At 36.4% G+C, this 16,090-nt stretch overlaps 2 protein-coding genes across 4 annotated transcripts; both read left to right on the top strand.

Moving 5' to 3' along the window:
• The first annotated feature begins 3,560 nt into the window (after positions 1 to 3,560).
• On the top strand, positions 3,561 to 6,844 carry LOC119996270. Its single transcript, XM_038842847.1, has 8 exons — positions 3,561 to 3,715; positions 4,144 to 4,446; positions 4,728 to 4,821; positions 5,170 to 5,288; positions 5,384 to 5,491; positions 5,818 to 5,910; positions 5,995 to 6,052; positions 6,531 to 6,844. Exons 2-7 carry the CDS (start codon positions 4,144 to 4,146, stop codon positions 6,049 to 6,051), a joined length of 774 nt encoding a protein of 257 aa, XP_038698775.1. The 5' UTR covers positions 3,561 to 3,715; the 3' UTR covers position 6,052; positions 6,531 to 6,844.
• Positions 6,845 to 9,549: 2,705 nt separating this feature from the next.
• Positions 9,550 to 15,122, top strand: LOC119997662 (3-oxoacyl-[acyl-carrier-protein] synthase II, chloroplastic-like). 3 transcript variants are annotated; one of them, XM_038844820.1, is made up of 14 exons: positions 9,550 to 10,083; positions 10,183 to 10,301; positions 11,119 to 11,324; positions 11,418 to 11,621; positions 12,003 to 12,113; positions 12,205 to 12,300; positions 12,476 to 12,521; positions 12,619 to 12,698; positions 12,856 to 12,924; positions 13,077 to 13,161; positions 13,838 to 13,992; positions 14,082 to 14,162; positions 14,414 to 14,473; positions 14,561 to 15,122. In XM_038844820.1, the coding sequence occupies exons 1-14, from the start codon at positions 9,932 to 9,934 to the stop codon at positions 14,675 to 14,677; spliced, it is 1,581 nt and encodes a 526-aa protein (XP_038700748.1). In that variant the 5' UTR covers positions 9,550 to 9,931; the 3' UTR covers positions 14,678 to 15,122. The 3 variants fall into 3 exon arrangements, with proteins under 3 accessions (XP_038700748.1, XP_038700747.1, XP_038700749.1); XM_038844819.1 differs by having other exon boundaries at positions 9,550 to 10,301; XM_038844821.1 differs by lacking the exon at positions 9,550 to 10,083 and having other exon boundaries at positions 10,174 to 10,301; positions 11,009 to 11,324.
• Positions 15,123 to 16,090: the final 968 nt, after the last annotated feature.

Below are 16,090 nucleotides of genomic sequence, written 5' to 3'. Positions count from 1 at the left end.
ACAATGTTTCTATTGAATTTACATATAAAAAAAATTAAGAGAAAAAGAAAGCAGCTACTTTTATTACAAGAATCTTGACCAAGGAAATAAATTGTTTATACACCACTAGGCGCAAAAGCAGGAGATCTTCACATGTCATATGATAGTTTGTGCCTTGTGGAGTTAAAATTAATTTCCATTTGTTGGCACAAGTTAAAATTCGCGTCATCCAATTTGTTGGATTCACATTTAACCTAGTTTAAACATAAAATATATGTCTGAAATCTGGGTCTAAAAACAAAAATCTTATCTAATTTACTTGTTTGAACCATAACCCGGATTAGTGTATTGTCCGATTTACTTATCCGGATTTAAACCAATCCGGGTTTTGTCAATTAAGTACGTCCGAAATCCAATCCGGATTAAGGACTGGACATGTAAATATTTCGTAAACACGTATTGTTATCCGATCCAAAACCAAATTTTTTTGTCACCCCTACATTCAATAGCAGCAATTCATTTTGTCCTCCAATAAGATAAATATGTATGTATACGAAACTCTTTTTCTTGTCGAACTACTGTCATCGATTAATTGATAACAGTTTCGATGGACTAAGAATAATAATAAGAAGGTAAAACATCATGACTGACAAGAAGTAAGTGTTCATAGTGTGATTCAAAAGAATCAGCGACTCACAACCCGATCAGTACTCCCAAAGCAGACAAGACATAACTAACTCACACTCACTACTCGATCTTCATAGAAATTGCATGGCTATCAAATTCAGCACAATTTGTCATTTCAAAGAATTTACACCTTTGCTTGTAACCACTCGATCGAACATGAAAAGTTCTCATCCACAAAAGTGTCTGCCATTACAAACTTAGTGATCACGCCACATGCGATCATCGATGACAAAGCACAAGATCTTCTGATGCCACCAAATATCATCACACACTCCCCATGCACAAACTATAATCAAGATCGGGAGTTCGAACCAATCATTTGGGATATTTTTTGTGGAATTTTGATTCTGTGAGTTTATCATACTTTCGAGCCTTTTCCCGCATGGTTCGTTCGGGTTGTTTTCGTTATCCGAGATTTACGCTCATTCAGTTGTTCGAATAGCATTGTTACTATGTTGGGTTCGATGGTTATTCGGTTACCCAACAAATATATATATAGAATTCACATGGGGTTTTATGGTTAATATTAATTAAGCTAATCGTGAGACTAATGAATCCTTTGTACGGTGGGAATTTTAATTTGCGTGTGAGAGATTGTTAGTAAGTATATCTAAAGAAAGCGACATGACACCTAAACACGTACGAGTCATGGTCCCTGCGCACAAGCCGAGCCCTGCCACTGTGGGGATACATTGGCTTTATGAGTTTTTGTATTGTTGCAATGGTTTTAATTAGTAGTGTGACGGTACTCTAGTCATCATGCACTCATATTTGACTGCTTTTACTCACCCAGCCTGGATCCATCCATCCATACTGGCTCACGCAACCAAAGGTACTCAGGTTAAACCAAATATCCCACATCGATTGCGATTTACTCAACTGAATGGTATATATAGGCAAAGCTCGTCTCTTACAACTAATAAGACATTTTCCTAAGGGCTTCCGGGATTTGGATTCTTGACGACTCAATCACATGGAGAAGAGAAAAAAAAAAAAGAGTGTGAGAGAGTCGATGTTGATAAAGGAGCCAACCACCAATGTCTCAATCCAGGCGATTCAACTATATCTCTAAAAGGGGATAGGTTGTCTTGGTGTTTGTTGTGTGTGCTCAGCTTATCCACTAATTTCACTCATCTTTTTTATTGTGGGGCTCTTTAATCTTTTGGTGGGGTTCAATCAATCAACTTTTCATCTCTCTTTTTTTCAAGATAAAGATTGGGTTTAGGTTCCTTTTGCTCTTCAATGTGCATAAAAAAAAAAGTACCAAAGATTGTATCCCACAGATTTAGATCGATCTCGTGGGAAATCTATGTCTGAGGTTTATGAACACAATTAGAGCTATTAATTATTAAGATTTTATCGACCTTGTCCTTGTATTAATTATTTTGTATCGAAACCAAGCAATACAAAATGCATGGTACAAATTCATAAATGAAAACCTAAGAGTGTGTTTGGTTGAGAGATTTGGGGGAAAGAAAGAGAAGATAAATGTATTATTTATTTCCTTCTCTCCCCTTCTCTTCTCTTCCCTTGAAATCCCTCAATCCAAACACACTCTTAAAAGTCAAGCAAGAACCATAATTCACGGCACATAAAACGAACTGTTGTGTGAGCTAGCATTACCCAGCCAACCTATACATATAGCCTACTCCATCTTTAAATGTTCACAAATATATGATTGTTTCTGTCTGCTTTACATGAAAATATTTATTATATATGAAACATTAAATATTCATTAATTTAGGTTGAAAAGCTTGTGAATTACTCGATCCATTAAATTAAATGAAATTAAATTGCATAGGAATCAATAATTCAGGGTTAGGTCAAATCCAAGCTAATTATGTTAATTTGAGGGTTTTGTTCATCGAAGGTTGCACATTAAATCATTGTTGATGATGACAAGTGTGAACCAAAACTTTCAAAAACAAAGATGTTTTTGTCTACAAGTTTGTAAACAAAAGGTTTAGGCCACACAATTGCTCACAAATTGATGTGCATGCTCAACAACCAATTATTGTTTAATTATGAATCTCGTAGTCTTACGGATTTCAATGTTATTTGTTATATTTATCCCAAATATTGAGATGGATAAACACGATTTCATACGAATCATGTATGATATGCAGGACTCATGATTTTCACATGAATCATGTGAGTCCATCTCAACGTTTGGGACAAAAAAACACTCGAATCCTTAGAATTTTGCTTCTGAATCTCTCCATCAGAAAGCCAAAAATTGGGTCCAATATTTTTGACAGTTTGGGCTATTAGTTTTAAAAAAGTCGCCTTCATTTTTGCTTGAACATGAGAAAGTTGGAGGCATATCACCGTCAATATGGAAATTTGAGAGCAACACGGAAAGAAAGGGACCCCGACAACAAGGACGTGGAGTGGACCAAAGTTACAGGTTTCTGGGCCCAAGTGATGAATTGACATCGGCCTACTTGGTCCAATCGGTGGGCCCAAAAGATAAAACCCAATGAAGGGGGCTGTATTAGGTGATGAGGCCCTCATCATCGTGTTTATGGTCGTCCGTATGTCAACGCGTATGATGCTGTGAGGAATGACGTTGATGGTGTTGGGCCCCACTCTCTATCCATTCCATGTGCACCTGAGGTTGATTTTGTTTGACTTCACTCCAGAATTAGGTTGACTGGTCTACTTTACTGCAGTACGGTCCATTGGAGCCCAGTGCACTTTTTGTGTATATTCCTTATTATTCCAGATCAGGCTGGCATATAATTAATCCTCCATGGCCCATGGGCCTTGAAGCTCCAACCCCAACCCAATGAAATGGATTATAATTTGGGCCCATTTTTAATAATTTGGGCCTATCAAGAAAGAACGTGAAAGCCTATTGTCCCATGGTAGAGCAATCTGATTTCAGCCAACGATTTGGTTTATAGTCCCTTTGAACTGTTACAATTTGGAACGTTTGGCACCAACGAAGCGCGGGTGCAAGTTAAGCGCGAACCCTAACGCCTGTTCGTGTCTCTCCCTCTCTTCTACCTTGTTCAAGCATTGCAGAGTCGGTGAATGTGTGGTGAGGGTAAGCAATTGTGAGAGTTTCGAAGCAGTTTTTAATGATTTGAATTTTACGTCGTTCGCTTGGTTTTTAGGGTTTTCTAAATTGCGTTTTAGCACATCGTGCTTATGATTCAACAATTCACGTTGTGATCTATACAGCTTGATTGAGTTTAATTACTTTTGCTTCTTGAATTGAGAAATATTCGCATTTCTTTTTTGGGAAATTAGGACTTTTACTTTTCCTTTTCTGTTCCACACTTCCACGTTTGATTTTGCTAAAACTTGGTAAATAGCTTATTAATTACGTTTCTTTCTGTTTGTTTGTTTTGGAGAAAGTAAGTCCTACGGTTTATGTGAGTGGATACTTTGATGTTTTTTAAGGAATCACTTTCCTTTGTTAGACCGATGCAATTGGTTAACAGCAGCTGATTTATTGCAAATGTCATTCAGATGGGGTCAAGAGACGAGGTTGTGGAAATTGAGAGCTTGGAGAGGGGCTTGCTCTCTGATAATGGTACCCGAGAAGAAGCAGATAAGGATGACACAGTTTTATATGCTGCAACCTTTGAAGCAATGGAAGAAAAATTTGTGAAGTATCAAACAGCCCAGTGGGTCTTATATTCGTTGCTACTGGTCTTGGCTTGGGGCATTGGCTTGTTTATGCTGTTATATTTACCAGTTCGCAGATATATACTGCGTAAAGACATTAGGTCAAGGAAGCTCTATCTCACTCCAAATGCCATAGTGTACAAAGTAAGTCACACTGTTCCCTTAAAAACTGTTTTTTCTTTTCTTTTCAATATGTTGATTTCCACGACCTCACTTACAAAGAGGAGAGTAGATTAAAGAGTTCCCTAACACAATGTTTAATGTATGAGGGTAGTTTTATGTTTAGCCACAATAATACTTATTTATGGAGGAATGTTTAGCCACGATAGTGCATGCATTGATAATTAGAATAAATGCTTTCTACAACTACTTGAAGTTGTGCTTATATAGATTTGTGTTGATTGATCTTTGTTTCTTTAGCTCAGGTTACAAAGCCAGTGCCATTTCCATGTTTTGGGATGTTAAAGAAGGAAAAGTATGTTTTGTTGCCTTTGGTAGCGGATATTGTAATTGAGCAAGGTAAAGCATTTATAAGAAATATGGAAAATTTTGATTCACGTGTTATTAATTTTCATCTCATGTACAACTGGATGTTTTTGTGGAAACAAATTACTTATAACTAAATGATGTTTAATATTCGGGATCAACTTTGATGTAGATTAGAAAAGTTTGCATCAAAGAAGACCAAGTTATCATGCTTTGCAATGCCTTAAACAACTTTCTTTCAACCTTCATTTATCTTTTTTATTAATAATATTAAGTGAAGGAGTTGTCTTCCTACGGCTTTTAGAAGTGAATGTTGGGAACACGTCTCATGTCTTTGCCAAGTTCTCCTGTTGGTATCTAAGAAACCTGTGTTGTCCTCAGGATATTTGCAGTCGCTTTTTGGTGTGTACTCTCTTAGAATCGAGAATGCTGGAGTAAGGAGGCCTGCTAGTGATGACGTTCAAATTTTAGGCATTGCAGATCCCCGTGCTTTCAGGAAGGTAGTCTTGTTGACATTGTTGTCCAATCGCATTTGCTGCAGGTTCAGAAAGAAAGAAGTATTTGATTACTTAATATTCTTTGGTTTCTTTTTTAGGCTGTTTTGGCACACCTTTCCAACATCAGAAGTGAGGTTCTCTCTAGACAAACTTCCACAGTTGAAGAGTTTCTGAATTTGAGGATGGGTCATCCATCACCAGCTTGGGTATGGCAGAAAAAACCTCCAACCCTACCTCTCTCTCCTCTCTCTCATACCCACACCCTCACCCTCACCCTCAAGCACTCCCACACACCCATTATGTGCTTAAGCCTACATTCTCTTTCTCTAGTTTTCTGAAGAAAGTGTGTTTTATGGTATTCTCTGTTGTCGTTTTGACCCTAGGCCACTCATTATGGGCATGAAAGAGTACTGAAGAGATTAGTTCTCTTTGTGTCATTATGTTTTCCTGGGAGTCTGGAAGCATATATTTTTTAAATTTTTTATTATGCCACTGTTGTTATTTGGTTTAATGGCATCTAATGTCATTGCAGGTATCACCCTCAAAATCTTTCGGACATAATCCATCTTCTAGTTCTGGAGATCTAATAATTCAAAAACTAGAGGAGGTTGGAAGTTCCATTAAGGTGAAGTGAACAAAACTTTATCATTTTGTCTGTTATGTCGCCTCTCTAATTGCAAAATGACTCGTTTCTGAATGTTTTCTGCAGAGGGTTGAAGCTTTAATTGGAGAACATCATCCCCAATCATCTGAACCCGTGGATTAAGGTTAGTGGATTTACAGTAGTTTGCAAAAATGAACCAAGTCAGTTTGGGGCATACCATGTTACTGCTGCTGCATCATCTCTAGAGTTATGAGGATAATATTTTTGGATGTATAAGAATATGTGATTGGTATCGGTACTTTGAAATTGTTTCATCACTTGAAGAAAATGCATGGAATGAATGTAGCTTGAGGATGGCCAAGGGCTGTTTTGGTTAAAACTATGTACCATTAGAATTTACAGGTTATTTTCTTCACTATTTTGTTGAGAAGCTGAGGTTGAATTTTGCGATACTCTCCTTAAGTCTGTGTACCGTTCTCAATGCTTCTCGTATTAGGAAGAGATGAAGCTGTAGACTTTGCTTATTGCCTGTTTTGCCTCTTCTCATAATCCTTTCTTTGTGGATTTGAATGATAAATATAGATCTTGGTATATGCCTTACATCTTCAGCATCAAAGTTGAAACTTGATATGATTTTGCAGGATAAGAAGCTAGGAATATGTGTTTCCAAACCTATTCAATTTCCTTTCGGAGCTGCCGAGTTATCACACGCACCACAATGGAAATTGCAAATTCAAGTTCTGGTGATTGAAGTAAAATGAAATATTGTGGTTAGTTTCTTAAGTAAATATAGATCCCATTTACTATCATAGAGTTGCAAATGTTGGTTGACATTAGCTCTTGTATACGTTAATCTACACGGCAGCCGACAGATGTCCCCATTTATGATTTATTTGCCCACTCCCTTCCCATTTGTGCATGGCAATTGTGTTATTAATAGGTTTCATTATGTTTATTGTTTCAGTACTTTTTTTCTAAGTGGGCCTTTTCTTTCTGGTTTTGGCCTTCTGCCATTGAAATACCTGATTTCAGGCCTTAAGAGTTAAGACTGCCTACTTGAAAGCTGAAAGCCCGAGGGCCTTTAAATATAAGCTAATGGAGCGGCGATTTGGCCCATGTACTGGTAGCTTGAATTTTTTATCTGGAATTGTCAAAAATTTTACCAATTATTCTCAAATTTCTTTCACTATTTCTCAAACTTTTTTTCCCCTGTTGTCGTGGGCCTGACGGCACGAGTCTATCTATATTAAATGACATTAAAAATGAAGAGACAACCTAGGAGGTTAGGAATGGGTTGTTGCATGTCGTTCTCTACTATCTTTTTGTTTGAGTGTGTGTTTGGCGAATGGAAGTGATGTTTGTGTGAAGAGGGAGTTGAGGAATTTGGTTGTGAAAGATAACCAATTTTGGGTTGTCACCTTCATGATTAGCCAATGCTTTCTTCATTTTGTTCCCTTATACGATAAACAATTAGCCAAATCTAATTGAATAATTTGTTTTCTTGAACTTTTGTCCAATCAGTTCCTCCACAATTCTCATGTATTAGAACTCAAACCCAAAAAAAAAAAAAAAAAATAAGAAGACAAAGAGAGAAAGAAAATCATACTACATGGTACATTTTGAAGAGTCTTCTTTTAAATGCGAATGATCCAAGAAAAATATTTATCAGCCAATACTCTTTCCTGTACTAAAATATATGTACTTGTACTGTTGTAATGACAAGACATGTTCCCCAAAAGATAATTGTAGTTTTGTACTGTTGAAGAAGAGATATTCCAACTCCCAACTGCTCAGCTCACTTTGTTTTAAAAGCTTTTTTCTCTCTATATTTGGGTATCAATTACTACTATTTTTTGACAACTTTTTTTTTTTTGTGGTGTTTGATGTAATTAGATGTGGTAGATGGACCTACAATTTGGAATATGTGGCCTCATACAAGGAAAATAAGTGAGTCTGTTTGCAAGGACATTCATGCTTCCTATTCAAAACCTGCCTTTAGTGAATGCAATCTATTGACTTTCCCAAGTCCATTGAAGTTAGTGAGAAAGTACTACTAGATTTGGCATTCTTGACATAAGTTTTATATAGTTTAGCTATATGACCCACGATGGTATATAAGTTTGAGTTGTTGAGCTATTAAGAGACAATATAAAAAATATATATGTTGCATAAATATGATTGTTTCGTTTGATGTGTAACCATACGAGGGAAAATGAGATCATAGATGAGATTATTGATATAAGTTAGTAATAGCACCAATTGAATATAGTATGTATATGTACAACGTAGAGATAACGGTGTGACGATAAGAATAATCGAGATAGTTTATATAAAAAAAATTAGGAAGAAAAAAGGAAAAACATAAGAAGACGTGGCTTGAAAGTAATTCCACTCCAATTTAGAGACAAACACATGTAAAGCAACTCTAATGCTAAAAGAAATATCAAGCACTTCAAAACCATTATCTCTCTTCTCCTCCATCCTGGGTGGCATAATTTAATTGGGTGAGTGGATATCACAATATACATTATTCATTGACACTTCATACTTTCCAACACTTCAAACTCATTTATCTATTTTCTCTTTTTTTCTTTTCATCATCTCTCTCTTACTTTTCATCATCTCTCTCTTAACTTTTTATCACAACTCTCTTCGTTTTCATCATATCTCTTCACTATTCATCAACTATATCCATTATTCATATTTCAAGTGTTATTTTTCACAACAACCTATAAAACAAGTGTCATTATCAAGAAAATGTGTTTTCAAGTGTTCATTTTCATCAATTGTAGAACTCTAACACTCTAAATTTTTCATAAAATTCACTTTTGAACACTTGAAAAATATGTTTCAAGTGTCTATTGGACATGCTCTTTAAAAAAAATATGTTTCAAGTGTCCATATTTGGAGAGATTCTATCCGGATTTCATTTAATTTAATATAAATTTCATGCATTTTAGTCTCAAAAAAAATGTTTAATGCTTGAAATAAACATTCGAATACTGCCAATTTAAAGGTAAATACTCCCATTTAGGGATTTATTTATTTATTCAAACAGTCCCATCTCAACAATTATTGGCCCCCATTAGTAGGAACTATATGAAAATCAATCGACATTGCAATAAATACCTTGCCTTTTTTCCACAGATTTTTCTGTACAGTATTTTTTTTTCCCCAGGTATCCAGACAAGCCCGGGACTAATTATTCGAGATACGGTTGGACATCAAAGGCGGGAACCTCCCTCAATAAGATTTTCTACATCCTCAAAGACTCGGATCTAGGACTTTGCTTAACAGTTTTATTTTGGGGTGTAGAAAAAAGAGCGATGAACATTATTTACACCCTATTTTTTATTAAATACATTCCACTCTAATATGTTTTTAAAGGATTAATGAGATATATTTAATAAAAAATGGGATATAAATAATAATGTTCATCAAAAAGATCAAGAGCAAGAGCAGGCGTGTCTTTTGAACATGACGAGAGAAAATGGTCATTGCCACCTTTGATTTTCGCTGACAGAAAACAGCTACACCTGTTGAATTTGAATAATAATATTTATAAAATTGAGTTCGATAATTATAAATTTTTTCTGGTCAGAGATCATTTAATTGTCATTGTTGGCTACGACAATTTAATTTGATTTATTTTTAATTTTTATTGCATAGCGTATACGCAGAGAGAGAGAGCACTTGGCACTAAAGAGTCGGGACTCCGATTGCACCAACGCCTGGTCTTTTTCTTGAATCGGCTCGACAAGCACAAGTGCACAACACTCCATAGATAGACGGACTCGGGAGATCGAATGCGACTCACTTTTACCTTTGTTTTCCGTTTCTGTCCTTTTTCGTCTTCTTCACTCTCAATCCCTTATCATCTGCTCGGTTTCATATCTCTTTCAGACCAATCTTAGTCAATGCCTAGATTGGCTTTTCCTCACGTTGTTGTTTCAAATCGTAGTTTCGTTATTTGTCTTTTTGTGTGAAAATCAGGGTGTTCTTCAATCTGGGTTTTTAATTTGAGTTTGTGGGGTTCTCTTCAATGGTGTTCTCTGCTTCATTCTCGTCTCCGCTGTGCACGTGGCTGGTGGCGGCTTGCATGTCCGCCCCGTGCGGCGGCAAGGACTACTCCGTCAACCCACAGGCTTTCCATTCATCGTCCAGTAGGGTCGGTCGGTGGGCTCGCAAGAGGAGGTTGCTTGCTAAATGTGGCAGTGAATTGAAATCTTGCTCTTCTTTGGGATTGAGCCTTCATGAATTGATGAGCTCTTGTTTGGCTTTTGAGCCCTGCAGTGAGTACTATAGCTCTAATGGGTTTTCCTCGCTTGGTAACGGGTTCTCCTCAGTGTTTGGATCGAAAAGTGTTCCTCTGAATCGCAGGCAGAGAAGGTTCAATCGAGCCTCCCGTTCGGGTACTTATCACTATTTGGTCATACTTCTTTGTTAGGTTTTCCTTTATTTATTATTTGTTTTTGGTGCCTCGGTCATGTCATGGCGTTTTTTTCCCCCCCTTTATATTTTTGTTTTTTGGATTATGCTTTCGGAGCTTTTGATGCGTTTGAAGCTGGATTTTTCGTGAATATGGCGTCCTCTGTTGTAATTCTGTTATTGAAATAATGTGTCTGGTTTTGGTTCATCCTCCTTTGGTTGCTTCAAGAAAGCTAATTCTGCCCATTGTTTGTCCTTCATTCTGCTGTTGAAATTTGCTTTCGTTCAAATATGTGAATCCAAGAACTTTTGGGATCAAGCGGCCTAATTGAGTATTTTGGTTGGTTAGATTGAGTTATGTGTTTCTACACACAGGTGTAGACATTGTGGGACACTTTTTGAATTCCCAAGATCATGCATTCTTTGATGTTATTGCTGTTTTAATGGTTGCTAAAGACCTCATTGTTATTTTTAATTAGTAAACATTTAGCAACAGAATCATGCTGCATGCTTCTGCAATCCAGTCTAAACAATAATGTATGTTTTTTGCTTCTTGGGCTGACGGACTGGTACAAAATTGACCAAATTCATTGGTTTTCACTATCTACTTGACTTCAAATGTCTTGTAAAATTTTCAGTTTGTTCCAAGTCTTTGAGGACTCATTTCTTTGGCATTTAATGTTCATGATAGATGAATCTTGTTGGGTCATCATTTGAAGCTTCCAAAATTATGGTATGGAAGAAATTTGCCTAAGTGCAACTACTTACAAGCTATAACCATGCTGGCATTTATGATATTAGGGGAAGTCTTGGCAGTAGCTGTGCAACCTGCAAAGGAAGTTGAAACAAAGAAAAAACCACTTACAAACCAAAGAAGAGTGGTGGTGACTGGGATGGGTGTGGTGACCCCGCTTGGTCATCAACCAGAAATATTCTACAATAATTTGCTTGAAGGTGCCAGTGGCATAAGTGAGATAGAGACTTTTGACTGTGCCCAGTTCCCTACGGTAATTCTTAAACAACCCCTGCCCTTTCGCACCTTTTCTTCTCTGTAGGGTTGATCGACATTCTATTCTAAATTGTCTTGTTTCATTTCCTAGAAAATAGCAGGAGAGATCAAGTCTTTCTCAACAGATGGATGGGTTGCTCCAAAACTCGCCAAGAGGATGGACAAATTCATGCTTTACATGATTATTGCTGGAAAGAAAGCCTTGGAAGATGGTGGAATTACTGAAGACGTAATGGCTCAACTAGATAAAGCGAAATGTGGTGTTCTAATTGGCTCAGCAATGGGTGGCATGAAGGTTAAAATTTTTGTTGTGCATTTTTTTTTTGTTTCTTTTAATGAAAGGGGAATATGCAACGCAAATGCACTGATTTTGTCTGCATCTGATATGACAGGAGTGGCTCGTGCTTTTCTTATTATAAATCATTTCAACTGTAAACTAGTGATAAGTCATCTTCACCTGTAAAATAGTGATAAATCATTTTCACCTGTAAAATAGTGACTCAGTGCCTCTATGCCTTAATTACACCAGGAACCATGATGGAAATTCAAGCCTAGGCTATGGTGCCTTACCTGCATGCTCTCCAAATTCTGACTAGCAAATTAGACAAGGGAACCGATTCATTTCGCAATGCCACTTGAAATTGACTGTATTTTCTTGGTAATCTCTATTGAACAGGTGTTCAATGATGCAATTGAAGCTTTAAGGATCTCTTATAGGAAAATGAATCCCTTTTGCGTACCTTTTGCCACCACAAATATGGGTTCTGCAATGCTCGCGATGGATCTGGTCAGTTTCATGTTGTTCACAAATCGTACCTAAATATCTTGAACCATACCTGACTATTTGAATTACTGCCAATCTGCTCATTAAATTGCAGGGCTGGATGGGCCCCAACTACTCCATATCTACAGCGTGTGCTACAAGCAACTTTTGTATATTGAATGCAGCAAACCATATCATTAGAGGCGAAGCTGTGGGTGTCATCCATTCAATTCCTTTTGTTTTCCTCATTTGAAGCATTTTGTTTTCCTGTTAATCTATTGTGATAAATAAAATCTTTTTTTTTCTCACAAGAGTATAGTGAAATTCATGAGTGTAATAACTAATAATGCATCGCCCTATTTTCTGAAGTTTTTAAGCACTTGCAGGATTTGATGCTTTGTGGTGGCTCAGATGCTGCAATTATACCCATTGGTATCTGATTTCTCATTTCTGGCTTTGTTTCTCATCTATAAGTATTCGTTGATTTATTTTTCAGATTTATATATTTCTGTGATGGTAATTGATGCAGGCTTGGGAGGTTTTGTGGCATGCAGGGCACTCTCTCAAAGGAATGATGATCCCTCCACAGCTTCCCGCCCTTGGGATATGGTAAGCTCATTTATCATCCTTTTGCTCAATGTCGTGTTAGGTTTCTTATGATTTCTGTTGATATGTTGATTCTGGGCAATTGACTGGAGCCTTAGTCCTTTACTGTCTTGGTTGACTTATGCTTCAATTCACTTGGCATGTTTTTGTTGGCATGCAGAATCGTGATGGGTTTGTTATGGGTGAAGGAGCTGGTGTTCTACTTTTAGAAGAATTAGAACATGCTAAAGTATGCTCAATATGATCTTTAACCTTTGTTATTTTATTTTTTCATACAACGTAAGTTATGTAGTCAATCCTTAAATTTGTATTTCCGTGTGTACTCACAGTAACCTACTTTTATGTCATATTAATTTTATGCGTTGGTATGATTTTTTGCAGAAACGAGGTGCTAACATCTATGCAGAATTTCTTGGTGGCAGCTTCACTTGTGATGCTTATCACATGACTGAGCCACACCCTGATGGTAATGTTCTCCATGCAGTCATTTCCATTATGCTAGAGGTACCAAGAGGTCATGTTATGGTATATTCTATGGAAGGAAACTGGTACATACAATCTGGACAGTACTGAGACAAAGAAGTAAAATATTTATTGATTTTTCATCACTGATGAGGGGATTCGAACCACTGCCTTTGGGGGGGGCACAACGTAGGTGGCCTTTTGACACACTCATTCTTATGTTAGCATGAAAAAGTGATCTGGATTCAATTGTTCTCTCGCTTATTTCTATTAATCTGCATTGCTCCATTTCAAAATTTGTTCTTGTTTTGCTACCTTGTAAGTTAGCTTGTTGTGTGTTGATCTTGTGCTATACCTGACCTCAGTTTGGTGTATATATGGACTCCAAGAGGAGGTTATTATTTTGAATTCCAAACATTCAGTCCTGCTTTCAAATGTGGCACTAATAGTAATAATTTTCTTGAAAAGTATAGTTATTAATTATGTTTGATCTGAAGTCATGGATGTGACGTATAATACGATGTGTTTAATTCCTATCATATTTTTTAATCAAGCAATGATTACTAAGTTCCTTCTCTTAGTTCTTGCTTTCTGCTACATGTTTCTTTGACTGTCTTGTAGCTTTACAAGCTATACACTCTTATGCTTTAACTGAAGCCCCTTCATCCCTATAAAAACAGGTGTTGGTGTCATACTCTGTATAGAAAAGGCCTTAGCTCAGGCTGGAATAGCTAGAGAAGATGTAAATTACATAAATGCACATGCCACCTCCACCCCGGCTGGAGACCTCAAAGAGTACCAAGCCCTACTTCATTGCTTTGGTCAGAATCCTGAGGTAAGCTAGATTCATGTTCTTTGTAAGTATGCCATTTATATCTATTAATACAATATTGCAGTGCTTGACGACATCTTCTATACATGCAGTTAAGAGTGAACTCCACAAAATCAATGATTGGTCATCTACTAGGAGCGGCTGGTGGCGTTGAAGCTGTTGCAGCTGTACAGGTAACAAATACACGTAGTGGATTCATGTTGATTTTCTCAAAACTGATGTAGCCGACCTCGACTTTTAGGATAAATTCTCAGATGACGATGATGATACAATTAGTTTTTTTTTTAGATGCCTAGTTGTGTGGAATCATTCTATTGGTTTCTTTTAAGTTCTGAAAAGATGCAAAACATGTCTCTCTCTCATTTGTTTCCTCCCTGTTTTCTGAGTTGTTAATTCTCGACTTCATATTACGGTTATCTTTTAGGCTATAAGAACAGGATGGATCCATCCAAATATCAACCTGGAAAAGCCGGATGAAGGCGTGGTAAGTTTCCCTTACATACATTTTAAATTTTGTTGGCATGTAATGCTGTATTAACGTCTTCATCATATCCATGGGTGATTATTCCAGGATACGCGTCTGTTAGTGGGGCCAAAGAAGGAGAAATTGGAGATAAAGGCTGCATTGTCTAATTCCTTTGGTTTTGGTGGCCATAATTCATCAATCATTCTTGCTCCATACAAGTAGAAAGGTTGATATGGTGGGCTATTCCAACCTTCCTTTCTGTACTGCAGAGTTATGTGCAAAATTCTGTTGTACCTTGTGATGGTGAGGGCATATATAAGCAATCAAGTTAAACTAATCCCTTGCTCGCCAGGAATGGGAATGTCCAGAGTTCGTTCGCCTAATGGTTGTATGAATTACTCTTATATGTTTCCTTTTGTCCTCGTCTTCTTAGTTGCTAGGTGGGAGGCTTCATCTACTTTAGTTGAGAAATGGAAGTTGAATTGCCTCCTACAAGCAGTTTGCATAGTTAAAAATTTTGTCTCTTGTAGAATTTTATAGCAAAGCAAACTGAGGGTGCGTCTGGCGAGCAATTTTTGCCAGTATTTATACTACTCTTTAGCATAAATGTTTTGTTGCTGCCAAACGACAATTTTCTGACTGCAATTCCAAGACATTTTTATCAGTATTTTAGGCTATCAATTTGAACAATTTTTGTAGCATTTCCATTTATATTCATTTTATGTCCTTAGTGTTTTATTGTCATATCCATTTTACCCCTTATCCCATTAATTTATAAATTATCTTTATTATATATATTATTTAATAAATTATATTTATTTTATAAATTAATTAATTAATAATCTTTATTTTATAAAGTAATTAATTATCTTTATTTTATAAATTAATCAATCATCTTTATTTTTTAAATTAATTTTTATTTATTTTTATATTTATATGTATTTGTTGCAACTAAGATGCATAATACCATTACACGTAATTTGTCACAAAATATTACACTAACATAAAATGTTATCATTAAAAATTGAACCAAACACTACAAACCATTCATCCATCATATGTGTTACTAAAATTGTCTAGTATTACTTTCAATGTGCTTTTATCAAACGGATCATGAGTTATTTGCGACAAAGTGTGAAAGACGATTTTTATGACACTATTGGGCCTAAAATTTGTAACTGTTATTGGGTCATACTAAACTTTTACAGAAGTCCAAGCCCAAAGTGGTGGACATTATCTTAAATTATCCTTTGTAGCCCAAGCCCAAAAGATCGTGGTCAATTTCTCTAGAAGTTTTTTGGATAATTTTTTTTTCTTTAATAAAGTTTCTAAAACATTTGCTTTTGGAATAATCACAATAGTTTTGTTCTGGTAGATTGCAATAGGTCATGGACCATTCTCATTTGTCGTGAACAGACACACATGACCCTATGTCCGTACAATTAACATTACGAAGACCAACGTTTCACGTGAATTTATTTCGTGCATGGACCACCACCTGAAATAGGCATAACCTTTCTCATAGCCCTACAGCTAATTGAACTATTCCAGGCAAATAAATAGTAAAGTTCCATTACATCATCTAATCGAAAAAAAAATATCAAGCTAGCCAGCTGCATGTTTTAGAAAGGAGAA

This window comes from Tripterygium wilfordii, chromosome 4, assembly GCF_013401445.1.
Source record: "Tripterygium wilfordii isolate XIE 37 chromosome 4, ASM1340144v1, whole genome shotgun sequence".
Taxonomy (NCBI): Eukaryota; Viridiplantae; Streptophyta; class Magnoliopsida; order Celastrales; family Celastraceae; genus Tripterygium; species Tripterygium wilfordii.
Note: the sequence above shows the minus strand (reverse complement) of the source record. Positions and strands in the feature narration are given on the sequence as shown.